This window comes from Mastigoproctus giganteus, chromosome 10 (genome assembly GCF_048544385.1).
Source record: "Mastigoproctus giganteus isolate SK-2022 chromosome 10, ASM4854438v1, whole genome shotgun sequence".
Taxonomy (NCBI): domain Eukaryota; kingdom Metazoa; phylum Arthropoda; class Arachnida; order Uropygi; family Thelyphonidae; genus Mastigoproctus; species Mastigoproctus giganteus.
Genome location: NC_143584.1, coordinates 229,859,432 through 229,876,665, shown reverse-complemented (window position 1 = coordinate 229,876,665; position 17,234 = coordinate 229,859,432). Strand labels below are relative to the sequence as shown.

General features: G+C 39.1%; 1 protein-coding gene across 2 annotated transcripts in view; it reads left to right on the top strand.

The window, feature by feature from the left end:
• Window positions 1-17,234, top strand: part of TTLL1B (Tubulin tyrosine ligase-like 1B) — a 262,941-nt gene that overhangs the window by 42,666 nt on the left and 203,041 nt on the right. For both annotated transcript variants that reach the window (XM_090384144.1, XM_090384143.1), the window contains exon 3: window positions 2,409-2,474. In XM_090384144.1, the coding sequence (XP_090240270.1) occupies window positions 2,409-2,474 (66 nt within the window). The remainder of the gene's footprint in view (window positions 1-2,408; window positions 2,475-17,234) is intronic.

The following is a 17,234-nucleotide window of genomic DNA, read 5'->3' as shown; positions in this document are numbered from 1 at the left end:
TAATTATAGGCCTGTTAGTTTAACTTCTGTTCCTGGAAAATTAATGGAGGCACTGGTTAAAGAAGCACTGCAGTATCATCTAGACAAGACTTCAGTTATAGCTCAGACACAGCATGGTTTTGTTAAGGGGAAGTCTTGCCTGACCAATTTGATTGGATACTATGATGTAGTCACAAAAGAACTGGATGCAGGGAATAACTTTGATATTATATACTTGGATCTTAGAAAGACTTTTGATACTGTTACACATGGAAGACTGCTGCACAAATTGGAGCAGTGTGGCATTGAAGGCAAATTGCTGCTATGGATAAAGGGGTGGTTGAGGGGGAGAAGACAGAGAGTGGTAATCAATGGACACTGCTCATCGTGGACTAATGTTATTAGTGGAGTCCCTCAGGGTTCAGTATTGGGTCCATTATTGTTTTCTGTATTTATAAATGATATTGATGGTGGTATATCAAGCTTAATGTCCAAGTTTGTAGACGATACGAAGGTTGGCAGGGTTGTCAAGGACACTACTGACACTATGCTATTGCAACAGGATCTGGAAAGGTTGAGCAGATGGGCTGAGAGGTGGCAAATGAAGTTTAACATTGACAAATGTAAAGTACTACATATGGGAAACAGGCAACCCCAGAACAACGTATCAACTCTGTGGTACTACACTGACAGTGGTAGAGAATGAAAGGGACCTGGGAGTGGTTGTGCAGGCAGATATGAAGTTTTCTGAGCAGTGCAGACGGGCTGCAAGAGTAGCTCATGGTGTATTGTCGATGATATATAGGAAGTTTGCTAGCAGGGATAAGGAGGTGACAAGAGTAGCTCATGGTGTATTGTCGATGATATATAGGAAGTTTGCTAGCAGGGATAAGGAGGTGATTATTCCCTTGTATAAGGCAATGGTCAGACCACACCTAGAGTACTGTATACAGGTCTGGAGGCCTCATTTCAAGAAGGATGTAGAGATGCTGGAACGAGTACAGAGAAGGGTAACAAGATTGGTGAATGGAACAAAGGGGTGCTCTTACGAAGAAAGGCTTAAGTTTTGCAAATTACAGTGTCTGGAGACTTGGCACCGGCGAGGTGATCTGATAGAGGTGTATAAAGCCTTGAATGGTTTGAGCATGCTCAATGCTGATGGTATTCTTCCTCTTGCTCAGAATAATCACCTGAGATGGCATAAATTCAAATTGAGAATAGACGTGAGGAAATTTGCCTTTAGCCAGCGGGTGGTTGGTTGGTGGAATAGACTTCCATCCCTTGTCGTGGAAGTTGATAGCCTAAATAAGTTTAAGGCTCAGCTGCACAGGTATTTCGAACGAACATAGGGGTGAAGTGGAAGTGGTTATTTTTTATTTATTTATTTTTTTTTTTGGCTGATGCTGCATAAGCTTGCTTTCTTGCATCAAATGCCTCTACTAATGCTAATGCTAATAAACTTCGAAAACTGGTGTGCAAAAAAAGAAAAAAAAATCATCCACTATGAATAACGGATTGTTTCTTGAAATGTGTATTTTTCACAAAACTGCAATATTTTCTAACAATACAAATTTCTAGAAAATATTGCAGATAACGGATTACTGGCTAACTACAGCTAACGTGCTGTTCAAAAAGTATTGTTAGAAAAAATATTTCAATATATTTAACCCCAGGAGCTCACATCTGGTGAATATGGGCTGCTTCGCACACCCAGGGTCCTGAGCTAGATATCATCATTCTTATCTTTCTTGGTGATTCCCTTCTCTCTCTCTTAGGGTAACTCTGAAAATTTTTTTTTTGTCTGGTGCAGCATAAGTGTCAGGCTTCCTTGCACCATATAGCTAACAATAATAATTCCTCGGTGTACCATGAAAACGCTTTCCGGGAATGCGTCAGAGTTTCAAAGGGAGAAATTCCTTTACAGTGCTGCCAAAAAAATTCATCGTGCAGTGTGTATGCTGTTACGAAGTCTGCATTTCTGTTCTGAGCTGCAATAAAAAGATATGCCCAATTGAAATTTTTTTTTTTTTTTTTTTCAAATGCGCACCGGACTTCAGCATCCTAGGATGAAGCTAAATAATATAAAGCTAACGGATTACAGCTAATGGGATCAACTGGGTGGTTTTTGGTCCTGTTAACCATAACAGGCTAATGGGACCAAAATCGGACTTATCTGAACTTTGGTATCCTAAGATGAAGTTCAATTATTATAACTTCAGCATCAGTGATGAAACTTCCTGCACACCGATATTGTTGGCTACAGCAATTACGTAAACAACAAAACCTTGTAACAATGCTATAATGTAAAATATTGTTAGAAAGTAAAAATGCAAGTATTTAAGTGCTCTTTCAATTATGAATAAACACAATTGAAACAGCACGAGTTCATTTCAGTAAAATATATTTATTAGTATTTTTATTAATATTAGGTCTTCAGTACTAACAGTACGGAATATATTCAGTGTGGAAAATGGATATCGTTTATCAGATAACCAGTAAGTAATTTTTATATATATATATATATATATGTGTGTGTGTTTGTGTGTGTGTGTGTGTGTAAAGAGCTTTGAATTATATATATCTTGAAATAAAGACATAATTGATATCGGGCACCTCCGTAGCCAGGTGGGAAGGAGCAGTAGTGCGTATCACATGCTTCTTGATTAGACCGGGGTTCGAGCCCGTCACCACCAAATACGGAAGATGCGGAAAGGTCAGGGAATGACCACCGCATATCCCGGAGCAATATGGCCTTAGTTGCTAATGCTCCAAAAAACGACAACTGTGTAAATAATTGATATCATCATCAGCCATTTTCAATCCACTGCAGGATGAAGGCCTCTCCACTTCCTTCTAATTTGTTCAATGACCATCCATTTACTACCCACAAACTCGTGAATTTCATCTTTCCATCTCCGCCGTTGTCTTCCAAGTTTTCTTCTAGCTCCTCTTAGGTACATTCTGTTATTTTCTTAGTCCATCTATCATAATGGTTTCGAGCTGTGTGTCCTGCCCAAGACCATTTAGTTCTTTAGTTTTGATAAGAATGTCCTTTACTTGAGTTTGCTATCTAATCCATGTGTTTCTCTTCTTATCTAACGATCTGATTTCTAATATAATTTGTTCCATTCTTCACTGTGTAGTTTTCAGCTTCTCTTCCATTCTTTTGGTGAGTGCCCAAGTTTCACTTCGATAAATCATGGTGGGAAGTATACATTGGTTCATTATTTTATGCTTCAGACAAATTGGGATATTGCTCCCCAGTATGTGACTATATTTCCTGAATGCTCTCCATCCAAAAAAAATTATTCTTCTCTTGACTTTCAGCCATTTATCATTATTACAGCTAATGACTTCTCCCAGATAAGTATATGACTCCACCTTTTCAATTACTGCTCCTTCAATGATTATATCCCTTTCTGGGGCATACTTGTTCATCATTACTTTTGTTTTATCCATATTCATCTTTATTCTGAAATTCTTACTAACTCTGCATAACTGATTAAGATTTTTCTCTAGTTCTTTGGGATTCTGGCTTATGATCACAATGTCATCTGCAAATCATAAATGATTTAGGTACTCACCATTCATATTGACTCCTTTCTGTGACCAGCCTAATCTTCTGAAAGCTCCTCAAGGGCAGCAGTAAACAACTTTGGAGTTATTGTCTCCTTGTCGAACTCCTTTCTCAATTTTAAATTTGCTACTATCTTTGTCTAGTCTTATAAAGGAGGTAGCGTTCTCATAATTTTTCTTCAAAATCATAATATACGGGGTATCTATGCATTGTTTTTCTAGTGCCCGAAACATTGCCTTATGCTGTATGGAATCAAATGCCTTTTCATAATCCACAAATACCAGGTGTAATGGTGTTTTATATTCATTTGCTTTCTCCATTAGCTATGTGATATTGCATGAAGGCAATGCATAGTTGAGAATCCTGTCCTAAAGCCAGCTTGTTCTTTCGGTTGATGCTCATCAAGTATTCTTTCTAATCTGTTAGTAATGATCCTTGTGAACAACTTTTAGATGTAGGATAACAAGCTAATTGGTCTATAATTTCCAATTTCTGATTTATCTTCTTTCTTATGCAGCAAAACTATGATTCCCTTATTCCACTCCTTGGGTGTCACGCCTTTTCTAATGCATTTTGTAAAGAGTATTTCCATCGTCTGTGTCATGTTCCAATTTTAACAACTGTACAGTAACTTCTCCTCCCCCCCTGGGGCTTTCTGATTCTTCATTTTCTTCAACGCATATTCTACCTCATCAGGAAGGATATCGGGTATGTCGTATGTGTTACTAATTTGTGATCCATCTTCTCCACTGCTGGCATCATTACCTCACTCCTTGTTTAATTATCTCTATAGTAGTCTTCTACTATTTGAATTATGCCTTCTCTGCTATTTATAAGTACACCATTTCTATTCTTCAGTTTTAGTATCATTTGTCTTACTGTATTACTGCTCATAGCTGCTGATTTAAGTCCTTTTTTTTCCCTTAATGCTTGTTCTACTTTTCTTTTGTTAAACCTTCTTATTCTTTGATTCTTTTTCTAATGGCTTTGCATAACTCAGTATACTGAATTTTGTCCTTGTCAGTTTATCTTGTGCTTCATTTGTCATCTTCAGTTCATCATGACAAGTGTTTCTTGACTAATTTTTTTTCCTTTGGATTTATTTTTATGTATAAATTTCTTGGATTTTATCACTTTCAGAAAGCTATAGTATCCTCATTGATATCTTGGTCCTGAACAGTCTGCAGAATTTCAAACATGTTCTTCAGATTCCGTATTCTTGTTCTTAAGTTCCAGTACATACTGTTTTTTCTCATTTTCTGTTATCTCAAAGACCTTCATATTATTTACTCGAGTCAGTTTTTTTTTCTTACTTTTCTTACATCTATGTCAAGTGTGCATCTTTCCATTCTGTCAAAACTTCCAACATTTACCTTGTTCAGGATAGTAACGTCATTCACAATATATCTTGTGTTAATGAGGATGAAGTCAATTTCATTAGTTGTTAATTCATTTGGGCTCCTCATGTCCACTTTCTGTTCACCTTTTTCTTGAAAAAAGTGTTCATTACTGACATAATTAGTTCATTACTGAACTAATGAGACTCGTAACAGAGAAGAAAAATGCATGGGATGCATATAAATTATCAAGCGACTCAGATACCTATGGCAAATATAAGCTAGTCTGTAAACAGGTCACATAGGAGGTTAGGCAGGCGAAGACAGATTGCGAGAAATCCTTGGCAAAAGATGCTAAGAAAAACAGCAAGGATTTCTTTACTTATATAAACTCTTAAAAGGAAGGGGATGAATCTGATTAGTCCACTCCACATCGATGGTTCGACTTTGATGATCCTGCTCAGATAGCAAACAAACTGAATGCGTATTTTGCATCTACATTCACACATGAGGAATTATTAAGGTTTGCAAATGGCAGAAGGTTATCAAATTGTAGCAGGATACTTAATGATTTTGTAATAACTGAGAGCAAAGTGGAGGAGAAATTGTTGAAGTTAAACATAAGAAAAGCACCTGGGGTGGATGGAAGCTATCCAGTTATATTAAAGGAGGCGGCAAAGCAACTAAGCAAACCCTTAGCCATAATTATGACAGCATCCTTGGACTCAGGGGAGGTTCACAAAGGGGGATTGAAGGGTGACACGAGTAATTACAGACCAGTTAGTTTAACTTCTGTTCCGGGTAAAATAATGGAGTCACTGGTTAAAGATGCATTGCAGGATCATCTAGACAAGACTGCAGCAATAATTCAGGCACAGCATGGGTTTGTTAAGGGAAAGTCTTGTCTGACAAATTTGATAGGATATTATGATATAGTTACAAAGGAACTGGATGCAAAAAATAATTTTGATATCATATATTTGGATTTCAGGAAAGCTTTTGACACTGTTGCCCATGGAAGACTATTGTACACATTGCAGCAGAATGGTATTAAGGGTAAGTTGCTACAATGGATAAAAGGATGGTTAAATTGGAGAAGACAGAGGGTGGTAATCAATGGGTTGTTGTTTTGGTTTTTAGGAGCATTAGCAACTAAGGCCATATTGCTCCAGGATAAGCGGTGGTCATTCCCTGACCTTTCTGCATCTTCCGTATTTGGTGGTGACAGGCTCGACCCCGTGTCTAATCAAGAAGCATGTGATACACACTACTGCTCCTTCCCACCTGGCTGCGGAGGTGCCCTAATCAATGGGTGGTGCTCTTCATGGACTAATGTTATTAGTGGAGTCCCACAGGGTTCGGTGTTGGGTCCACTGTTGTTTTGTTTATTTATCAATGATATTGATGAAGGTATATCAGGCTTAATGTTGAAGTTTGCAGATGATACAAAGGTTGGCAGGGTTATTAATGAAGTAATGGCAGTGTGCTACTGCAACAGGATCTAGATAATTTGGGCAGATGGGCTAAGAAGTGGCAACTGAAGTTTAACCTTGACAAATGCAAAGTACTGCATATGGGTAGAAGTAGAAGTTGGTACATTTCTCTGGGGTAGAAGTAACCCCAGAGAAATGTACCAACTGTGTGGTACTACACTTAAGGTGGTAGAAAATGAAAAAGACCTGGGAGTAATTGTGCAGTCAGATATGAAGTTTTCTGAGCAATGCAGACAGGCTGCCGTTGCAGGTCATGGGGTTTTGTCAATGATATATAGGAATTTCGCTACCAGGGAAAAGGAGGTGATTGTCCCTCTGTATAAGGCAATGGTCAGGCCATGCCTTGAGTACTGCGTACAGGTCTGGAGGCCTCATTTTAGAAAGGATGTAGATTTACTTGAGCGTGTACAGAGAAGGGCAACAAGATTGGTGATGGGAATGAAGGGATCCTCTTACCAAGAGAGGCTTAAGTTCTGCAAATTGCAGTGGCTGGAGACTTGGCACCTGCGCAGTAATCTGATTGAGGTGTATAAGGTCTTGAATGGGAAGCATGCTGAATTCTGATGGGATCCTTCCACTTGTTCAGATTATGTACATAAGGGAGCATAAATTCAAATTAACAAAGGACAGATGTAGAATAGATATGCGGAAATTTGCCTTTAGCCGGCGGGTGGTTAATTGCTGGAAGAAACTTCCATCTGTCGTTATGGGAGTTGATAGTTAAATAAATTTAAGGAGGAACTGGACAGGCATTTGGAGGGAATGGTGCGATTTTTTTTTTTTTTTGGCTGATGCTGGAGAAGCTCATACACTTGCTTTCTTGTATCACGTGCCACTACTACTACTACTACATTCGTTGAGATTCTGCAAATTCCACAAGCCTTTCACCTCTTTCATTTTTTTCACCAATTTCAAAATTTCCTGTAGTTCTCCTTTCTGCACTGTTTTATCTCTTTCCAACCTTAGCATTGAAGTCCCCCATAATGATAGTGTAATGGGTTTTCTGCTCATCTGGAAGTAATTTCGATGTACATTTCTTCAACCTTTTCATCATCATGACTCGATGTTGGTGCATAAGTCATAATTTAACTTTAGCTTGTACTTCTGAGAAATCATGTATAGCAGTCTCGACACCCTTGGTGATGTACTTTTGAATTCCAAAACGTTTTTTATATCTTTATGGACCAGTAACCCAACTCCACCTTCACTCCTTTCACTGTTTCCGTTAGTGTTCAACAGATTTCCACTTGATAAACTTATAAGTGATTCATTTCTTCTTCTTGTTTCAGCCAAATCGTTGATATTCCAATTCACATTTTTTTTATTTCTTTTCCATCTCTAATATCCTATCTTCACTGATGAGCGATCTTACGTTGTAACACGCCAAGTTCAGTTTCTGTGCATGACATCTTGGTCATACCCAGAGATTCTTAGCACCCTCTGCTTCCACTCTGATCCTCTCGCTGCCATAAGAGGGGGAGTGAAAGCTGCTGGGGACTGAGGGTCATTTTTTTTTTTTTTTTCTCATGTAAACGCCAAACACGAGAGGTATTTAAACCTATAGTACTTAGTACCGTGCTTGGGTTGGAGGTTGAGAAGATGACAGAAGATATTTGTTGACATTGGACTTGAACTTCTGTAGACTGTAATTTTCAGGAAATACGTATGAAGGAAAGTTGTTTCAGAAAACGGCAGTTGAATGAATAAACGAGGAAGATGAAAAGTTGGTTCTGTGAGTTTGAAGTTGGACAGTAAATGGATGTTGGCTGGTGGCGGTACGTGTTCGGACTGTTTTGAAAGAGAGCGCGGGAATTATAGAAGCCAATTCAGAAGAACAGTGCCCATGGAAGTATCTGTAGAAGAGGCATGCAGCAGAAACAGTACGTCTATGAGAGAGCGAGTGGAGAGAGAGAGAGACTCTGTTAGAGATGAATCATTAATTAATCTAACTGCCCTCTTCTTAATGGAATAAAGAAGCCTGAGAGAGGTTTTGGGGGCACCACCCCAGATGTGGGAACAATATTCCATGGCAGGGCGGATTTGCGATTTATACAGAGTGAGCAGCTGTTTGGAAGAAAAGTAACGCCGAGAGCGAAAGAGAAAACCAAGTTTTTTAGATGCAGAGGAAGCAATATTTGTAATATGATTGTGCCAAGAGAGATTAGAAGTCAGAATAATCCCCAAAAAAGATATGTTATTTTGCCTAGAAATCGGAGTGTCACTAAAGATAAGCATAGGAAGCAGAAGAATCCTTTTTGCGAGATATAAGACAAGACTGAGTTTTAGAAGGGTTGAAATCAACTAAGTTGTCTTTGCCCCACTAGAGAATTACATGAAGATCAGCATTTAAGGAATTGGTAGCAGATTTTCGAGAAATTGAAGCTGATTGAGCAGGGCATTTGTTTTGTCGTGCTGTCATGTGCTGGAGGGTTTGGTATTTTCCTCTTCATGCTGACCAGGCATCTTAAAGAGAACCACTCTAGACATTTGTTGCCACCCAAGTGATGTAACAGAGCTTACCATCGAAAAGGTGTGCGAGAGTGGATTTTAGGGAGGCAAGCCAACCGGACTTCTCCTAAATCTTCTGAAATAGAAAGTATTATTGGATCCATCATTGTTTTAGACCTGTTTACACAGAGAATGCCTGTTACCCTCTAAGCCACTAATAATTGATATATAAAAATATATTATTTATTTTTATACATCAGCATTCATTATAATAAATTTAAAAATGTACTCTATTTCAAAAGTAAATTATTATTTATATAATGATATTTCATGTAGCCAAAGCCAACTTCTCACACAAACAGATATCATAGTAGAGGGATTTTATAAAATAAGAATTCAGAAATTCTTAATAAATAAATTATTCATGTGAGGACTTTTATATTCATTATAATTACAGCATAATATATATATAGGACTAGAATGGAATTTTATGGATTCATTATTAGCATTAGCAGAGGCATACGATGCAAGAAAGCAAGCTTATGCAGAATCAGCCAAAAAAAAAATAATAATAATAATAAGCACTCTCCCATTTCACCCCTCCATTCTTTCCAAATGCCTGTCCAGCTCAGCCTTATAAATGTATTAGGCTATCAACTTCCCCAACAAAATATGAAAGTCTGTTCCACCAAACAGCTCTCTACTGGCTAAAGGCAAATTTTTGCCCGTCTATTCTATAACTGTCTTTCCTCAGTTTGAAAGTGTGCCCCCTCAGGTTCTTAATCTGAGCAAGAGGAATAATCCCATTAGCATTCAGCTTGCTCAACCCATTCAAGGCCTTATACACCTCAATCAGATCACCTCATAGGTGCCTACTCTCCAGGCACTGCAATTTGCAGAACTTAAGCCTTTCTTGGTAAGAGCACCTCTTTGTTCCCCTCACCAATCTTGTTGCCCTTCTTTGTACTCATTATAGCAACTCTACATCCTTCCTAAAATGTAGCCTGACCATTGCCTTGTATAACGGGATAATCACCTCCCTGTTCCTGCTAGCAAAATTCATATATATCATTGACAAGACTCCATGACCTGCCCTGGCAGCCCATCTGGACTGCTCAGCTAACTTCATATTTGACTTCACAATTACCTCCAGAACTTTTTCACTTTCCACTTCCTTGAGTATAGTACCACACAGTTGGTATGTTTCTCTTCGGTTATTGCTACCCATATGCAGTACTATACATTTGTCAATGTTAAACTTCACTTGCCACTTCTCAGCCCATTGGGCTAGCCGAGTGGGTAAAGTACCTGCCCGGCAACCCAAATGCGGGTTCGATTCCCGCCTCGGGCTTGGATCAAAGTACTGCAAAAACCTTGGGAGGTGCAATATGGCCACAGAAGCCGATGCGCCAACAACAACCAAATCAAAAAAAAAAAAAAAAAAATCTCAGCCCATTTGCCCAACTTATCTAGACCATGTTGGAGAAGCATACTGTCTTTACAGCCGTTAACAACCCTGCCAACCTTCGTGTGGTCGCAAACTTGAACATTAAAGCTGATATACCTTCATCAATATCATTGATAAATATACAAAACAACAATGGACCCAACACCGAACCCTGGGGAACTCCACTAATAACATTTCTCCACGAAGAGCAGTGTCCATTGATTGCCATTCTCTGTCGTTTCCCACTCAACCATCCCTTTATCCTTTGTAGTAACTTACCCTTAATGCCATATCTCTCCAATTTGCACAGCAGTCTTCCATGTGCAACAGTATCAAAAGCTTATATGAAATCCAAGTATATAATATCAAAATTATTTTTGGCATTCAGTTACTTTGTGACCACATCATAGTATCCAATCAAATTGGTCAGTCAAGAGCTCCCTTTAACAAATCCATGCTGTGTCTTAACTATTACTGCAGTCTTGTCTAGATGATCCTGCAATGCCTCTTTAACCAGTGATTCCATTATTTTCCCCAGAACACAAGTTAAACTAACAGGTTTATAGATATTTGTGTCACCTTTTGAACCCCCTTTGTGAATTGGTGATACCTTTGCACACCTCCAGTCCACTAGGACCTCCCCTGAGTCCAAGGAAGCTCTCATATTTATTGCTTAGGGTTTGCTTACTTCCTTTGCTGCCTCTTTTAATATAACTGGATAGATCCCGTTTACCCCAGATGCCTTCCTTATGTTTAACTTCAACAATTTCTGTTCCACTTTGCTCTCAGTTATTACAAAATCACTTAGCTCACTGTTAAATTTTGATAAACCTCTGGAATTCCTCTCATTGAATAACTCCTCATGTGTGAATGTAGACGCAAAATACACATTCAGTTTATCAGCTACCTGAGCAGGATCATCAATAGTTGAACCATCTATATCAAATGGACCAATCTGATTCATCCCTTTCCTTCTAGAGTTTACAAAAGTAAAGATCTATTTGTTGTTTTTCTTTTGCCAAAGATTTCTTGTAATCTGCCTTTGCCTGCCTAACCTTCTTTGTGACTTAGCATTAGCATTAGCATTAGTAGAGGCATTTGATGCAAGAAAGCAAGCTTATGCAGCATCAGCCAAAAAAAAAAAAAAAAAACCCACTTCCACTTCACCCCTCTGTTCGTTCAAAATACCTGTCCAGCTGAGCCTTAAACTTATTTTAGGCTATCAACCTCCACCACAAGGGATGGCAGTCTGTTCCACCAACCAACCACCCACTGGCTAAAGGCAAATTTCCGGACGTCTATCCTACATCTGTCTTTCCTCAATTTGAATTTATGCCCTCTCAGGTGATTTTTCTGAGCTAGAGGAAGAATCCCATCAGCATTGAGCATGCTTAAACCATTCAAGGCTTTATACACCTCTATCAGATCACCTCGCTGGTGCCTAGTCTCCAGACACTGTAATTTGCAAAACTTAAGCCTTTCTTCGTAAGAGCACCCCTTTGTTCCATTCACTAATCTTGTTGCCCTTCTCCGTACTCATTCCAGCAGCCCTACATCCTTCTTGAAATGAGGCCTCCAGACCTGTATACAGTACTCTAGTTGTGGCCTGACCATTGCCTTACACAAGGGAATAATCACCTCCTTATCCCTGCTGGAAAAATTCCTGTATATCATTGACAATACTCCATGAGCTACTCTTGCAGCCCGTCTGCACTGCTCAGAGAACTTCATATCTGCCTGCACAATCACCCCCAAGTCCCTTTCATTCTCTACCACTGTCAGTGTAGTACCACAGAGTTGATACGTTGCTCTGGGGTTGCTGTTTCCCATGTGTAGTACTTTACATTTGTGAATGTTAAACTTCATTTGCCACCTCTCAGCCCATCTGCTCAACCTTTCCAGATCCTGTTGCAGCAGCATAGTGTCAGTAGTGTCCTTGACAACCCTGCCAACCTTTGTATCATCTGCAAACTTGGACATTAAGCTTGATATACCATCATCAATATCATTTATAAATACAGAAAACAATAATGGACCCAACACTGAGCCCTGAGGGACTCCACTAATAACATTAGTCCACGATGAGCAGTGTCCATTGATTACCACTCTCTGTCTTCTCCCCCTCAACCACCCCTTTATCCATAACAGCAATTTGCCTCCAATGTCACATTGCTCCAATGTGTATAAACTAGACTTGATTACAGACTAGTTTATACCTACCATAGGCTTCTGTGTCACCTGATATTTTATATGAATCCCATACGTTTTTCTTCTCTGCCACGAGCCTCATTAATGCATTTGAAATCCATTTAGGCCTAAACCTTCAACAGTATTTCTTATTAGAATGAAATGCCTAGTAGCCTCCAAAATTAAGTCCCTGAAGGCTTCCCATTTAGAATTCAATGTTGGCAACATCACCAGTTGATCCCACTGTACAGAATTTAAAAACTGTATGAAACCCCTGTAGTCACCTTTACAAAAGTAAAAGCCCTTCCCTTTAGCCTTGATGGTAGTTGCATCTTTAAGTAATTCCCACATCAGTACATTGTGATCATTGTTTCCCAGTGGTTCCTTTCTCTGCAAATTCTTAATGCATGAATTATCACTGCTGATAATCAGATCAAGAGTTTTTCTCCTTCTGGTTGCCTCTTGAACTGTAGACAACAGTCATCCAATAAATCCACAAAAGTCTTGTGGAACTTGTGGGTTGGTCACTAGTATACGAGTGACCAACTCACAAGTTCCAGTCAATATCTGGAAAGTTAAAATCCCCCATTATAAGATATTCTGATTTACTGGCTCACTCTATTTCTCTGCACAATTGCTCATTATACTCATCTGATTCATTAGGCTTATAACACTCACACACACACTCTCATTTTTCCTTTCCCAGTGCTTATGTGAGACCAAACAGACTCAACATTGCATTGTCCACCAACATCAGTTGGATGCACTTCTTTAGATTTTATATGTTTCTTAACTAACAGCATAACCAGTGGTGTATTTGGGCGAAACGCACTGAAACAATATTCCAGTACTTTTTTTCTAAATGTCATAATAGAAAGTGTTTAAATTTATACACCTTATATTATGAAACAATGGCATAATCATAGGGGATGGAAAAATGTCTATTTTACCCATTGCTACTAAAAATATATATTAATAGTAATCTTTAATATTAATAAATGTCTTTAAAAGTTTATTTAAAAACAAGAATATAAATTTCACAATTAAACTTGAATGTTTCTTATTAAAGTACAATGTGTTAGATGAAGAGATCCAATGAATGAGATATACTCACACCGTGATGACTCCTTCTGTGATCACAGTGTGCTGAAGTGGAATTTACTCAAAGAGGTAACTACCATTTGGAGTAAAGGGAAGGGTTATTGCTTTCTTAAAGGTGACTACGATGGATTGAGACAGTATTTAAATTTTATACAGTGGGACCAACTGATGATGTTACCAACAGCAAATTCAAAATGGGAATCATTCAAAGAACTTATCTTGGAAGCTACTAGGCTTTACATACCAACTAAGAAATATTGGATGTCAATATGCCTAAATGGATGTCAGATGAACTAATGAGACATATGGCAGAGAAGAAAAATGCATGGGATACATACAAATTAACACATGACACAGAAGCCTATGATAGATACAAATTGATCTGTAACCAAGTTACAAAGGAGGTTAGGCAGACGAAGGCAGATTACGAGAAATCTTTGGCAAGGGATGCAAAGAAAAACAGCAAAGAGTTCTTTACTTATGTAAACTCTAGAAGGAAGGGGATGAATCAGATTGGTCCACTTGATGGGTCAACTGTTGATGATCCTGCTCAGGTAGCTAAGAAACTAAATGAACATTCACACATGAGGAGTTACTCAGCGAGGGGAATGCCAGAGGTGTATTCAACTCTGGCAGTAAGCTAGAGAATCTTGTAATAACTGAGAGTAATGTGGAGGAGAAATTGTTGAAGATAAACACAAGAACCTGAGGTGGATGGGATCTATCTAGTTATATTAAAGTAGGCAACGAAGGAAGTAAGCAAACCCTTAGCCATAATTATAAGATTTTCTGACGAGGCTACTAGTGACGGTCGTGTTCAAAGCCGCTAAGTGGATTTTTTTTATTTATTGATTTGAAATTATTGTTTTTCTAAAACTTTTGATTAAATTTAGTAGTGTAACATTTATTTTGTGATTTTTTGATTAATTTGTGTATTTATTCTTTACTCGGCCTTGTAAAAGTATCGGTAAGGGTTTCCACGTGTTCGTAACTACCGTTCGTAACTACCGCTACCGTTAGTACTTTCCCGCCCATTGTGATACCGTACTAGATATACCGTAGGTTATATACCGTACTAGATAGCATTAGTTGAACTTCGTTAGCAGTTAAATTGTACGTTTAAATAAATACATATAACGACTTGATTACAAACGTAATATAATTAATAACATAACATAATTAATTAATAAATTAATAGAATCATGATTCAGACCAGAGCAGCAGAGCAAAAGGCTCAAGCTAATGGAAGTGCTGTGGCTCAGAGCAGAACTGAGGGGGGGCAGTTGTCCTCTGACTCACAGCCTTATAAAATGCACTGTTTGCTTGATGTTTGCAGAGCAATCGGGTATGGGACATGATACTGCCAAGGGGGATGTCATTGTGTGTGCGCGATGCAAGGAGTGTATCGATATCAGGCAACAACTCGGCGTTCTTGTTGGCCTATATGAGAGCTTGAAGGACACGGTGGATGCCTCGAAGAAACTAAATTGAGGGGCCCCATTCAAGCTCTCAGCTGCCCACATCAACGCCAGAGCTTGCACTTGGGCATCGCGTGACACAGAGACAACCCCTAAGCAGATGCGCTGGTCCTGAAGGAACTAGTAGTTGTTGGTGACTCTATTGTCAGGGAAACGGAGAACATGCTTTGTAAAAAAGATAGGTGGAACAGGACCAGGGTATGTCGCCAGTGGCAAAGGTTGATGACGTTGTAGAGCGAATATCATCTTTTAAGGGCACAAAAGGTGATATAGTTGTACACATTGGCACTAATAATATTAAGAGTAGGAGACCGGGCAGAATTACTTAACAAGTACAGGTCACTGTTGAACAAAAGCCGAGAATTAGGGTGAATTTGAAAGTGTCTGCAATTCTGCCCAGGACACGATAGGAGGGAGATATGATGAGAGCCTTGTCGATCAATTCGCCCTGGAAAGATTGTGCAAGGCTCAAGGGGTAGAATTTTTTTCAGCCTGGACTGTACTTGTTAACAGGAGAGATTGCTTCTACAGGGATGGGATACACTTAAATAGAAAGGGTGCAAGAATATTTGCTGATGCTATCGAGGCAGTGTTAGATGGTTTGGAAAACTGCTAGCTTGGGGGGGAGACAAAGACCAATAGATTGACAGTAGCCACTGGCAGAGGTGAAAGAGATTCTTGCACTTGCGTCTATTAGAATGACCAGAAGCCTGAAAAACAAGATGCATGGTATTTCAGAGACTGCTGGGAGCCATTGCGGTACAAGTAAACACATGGGTTGTGTTAAGGTAGCTAAGAATAGAAACAGGTGCAGGTATACTTGCGTGTACACCAATGCTAGGAGTTTAGTAAATAAATTTGATGAATTTGAGGTATTGCTCAAAACATCGAAGGCAGATATTGTTGGGATATCAGAGACGTGGTTTGTCACACAGATATAAGGGATGCAGAACTTGCAATTTGGGGAGTACAACGTCTACAGAAAGGATAGACAGGATAGGAAGGGGGGGGGGTTATGCCATTAGTTAAGAAACACATAAAAACCAAGGAAGTGAAGCCAGTCGACATCGCTGGACAGTGCAGTGTGGTGTCAGTTTGGTGTGACATAATCATTGGGAGATCAAAATTGAGAGTAGGAGTGTGCTATAGGCCTAGTGACTCTGATGAGTATAATAAGGAACTGTACAGGGAAATAGAGTGGGCCAGTAAATCAGAGTGTCTTATAATGGGAGATTTTAATTTCCCAGATATTGACTGGAATTTGGGGGCTGGTTACTCACACACTAGCAGGGCTTTTGTGGATTTATTGGATGATTGTTTTCTACATCAGCATGTTCGGGAGGCAACTAGAGGGAGTAATACTCTTGATTTGATTATCAGCAGTGATTCTTCATGCATTAAGAATCTGCAGATAAATGAACTACTAGGTGGCAGTGATCACAGTGTGCTGAAGTGGGATTTACTCAAAGAGGTAACTACCATTAGGGGTAAAGGGAAGGGTTATTGCTTCTGTAAAGGCGACTACGATGGACTGAGACAGTATTTAAATTCTATACAGTGGGACTAACTGATGATGTTACCAACAGCAAATTCAAAATGGGAAGTATTCAAAGAACTTATCTTGGAAGCTACTAGGCTTTACATACCAACTAAGAAATATTGTTCAAGGTTTAGGCCAAAATGGATGTCAGATGAACTAATGAGGCATATGGCAGAGAAGAAAAATGCATGGGATGCATACAAATTAACACATGACACAGAAGCCTATGATAGATACAAGTTGATATGCAACCAAGTTACAAAGGAGGTTAGGCAGGTGAAGGCAGATTACGAGAAATCCTTGGCAAGGGATGCAAAGAAAAACAGCAAAGAGTTCTTTACTTATGTAAACTCTAGAAGGAAGGGGATGAATCAGATTGGTCCACTTGATATTGATGGGCCAAGTGTTGATAATCCTGCTCAGGTAGCCAACAAACTAAATGAATATTTTGCATCGACATTCACACATGAGGAGTTATTCAGCGAGGGGAATGCCAGAGGTGTATTCAACTCTAGCAGTAAGCTACAGAATCTTGAAATAACTGGGAGTAAAGTGGAGGAGAAACTGTTGAAGATAAACACAAGAAAGGCACCCGGGGTGGATGGGATCTATCCAGTTATATTAAAGGAGGCAGCAAAGGAAGTAAG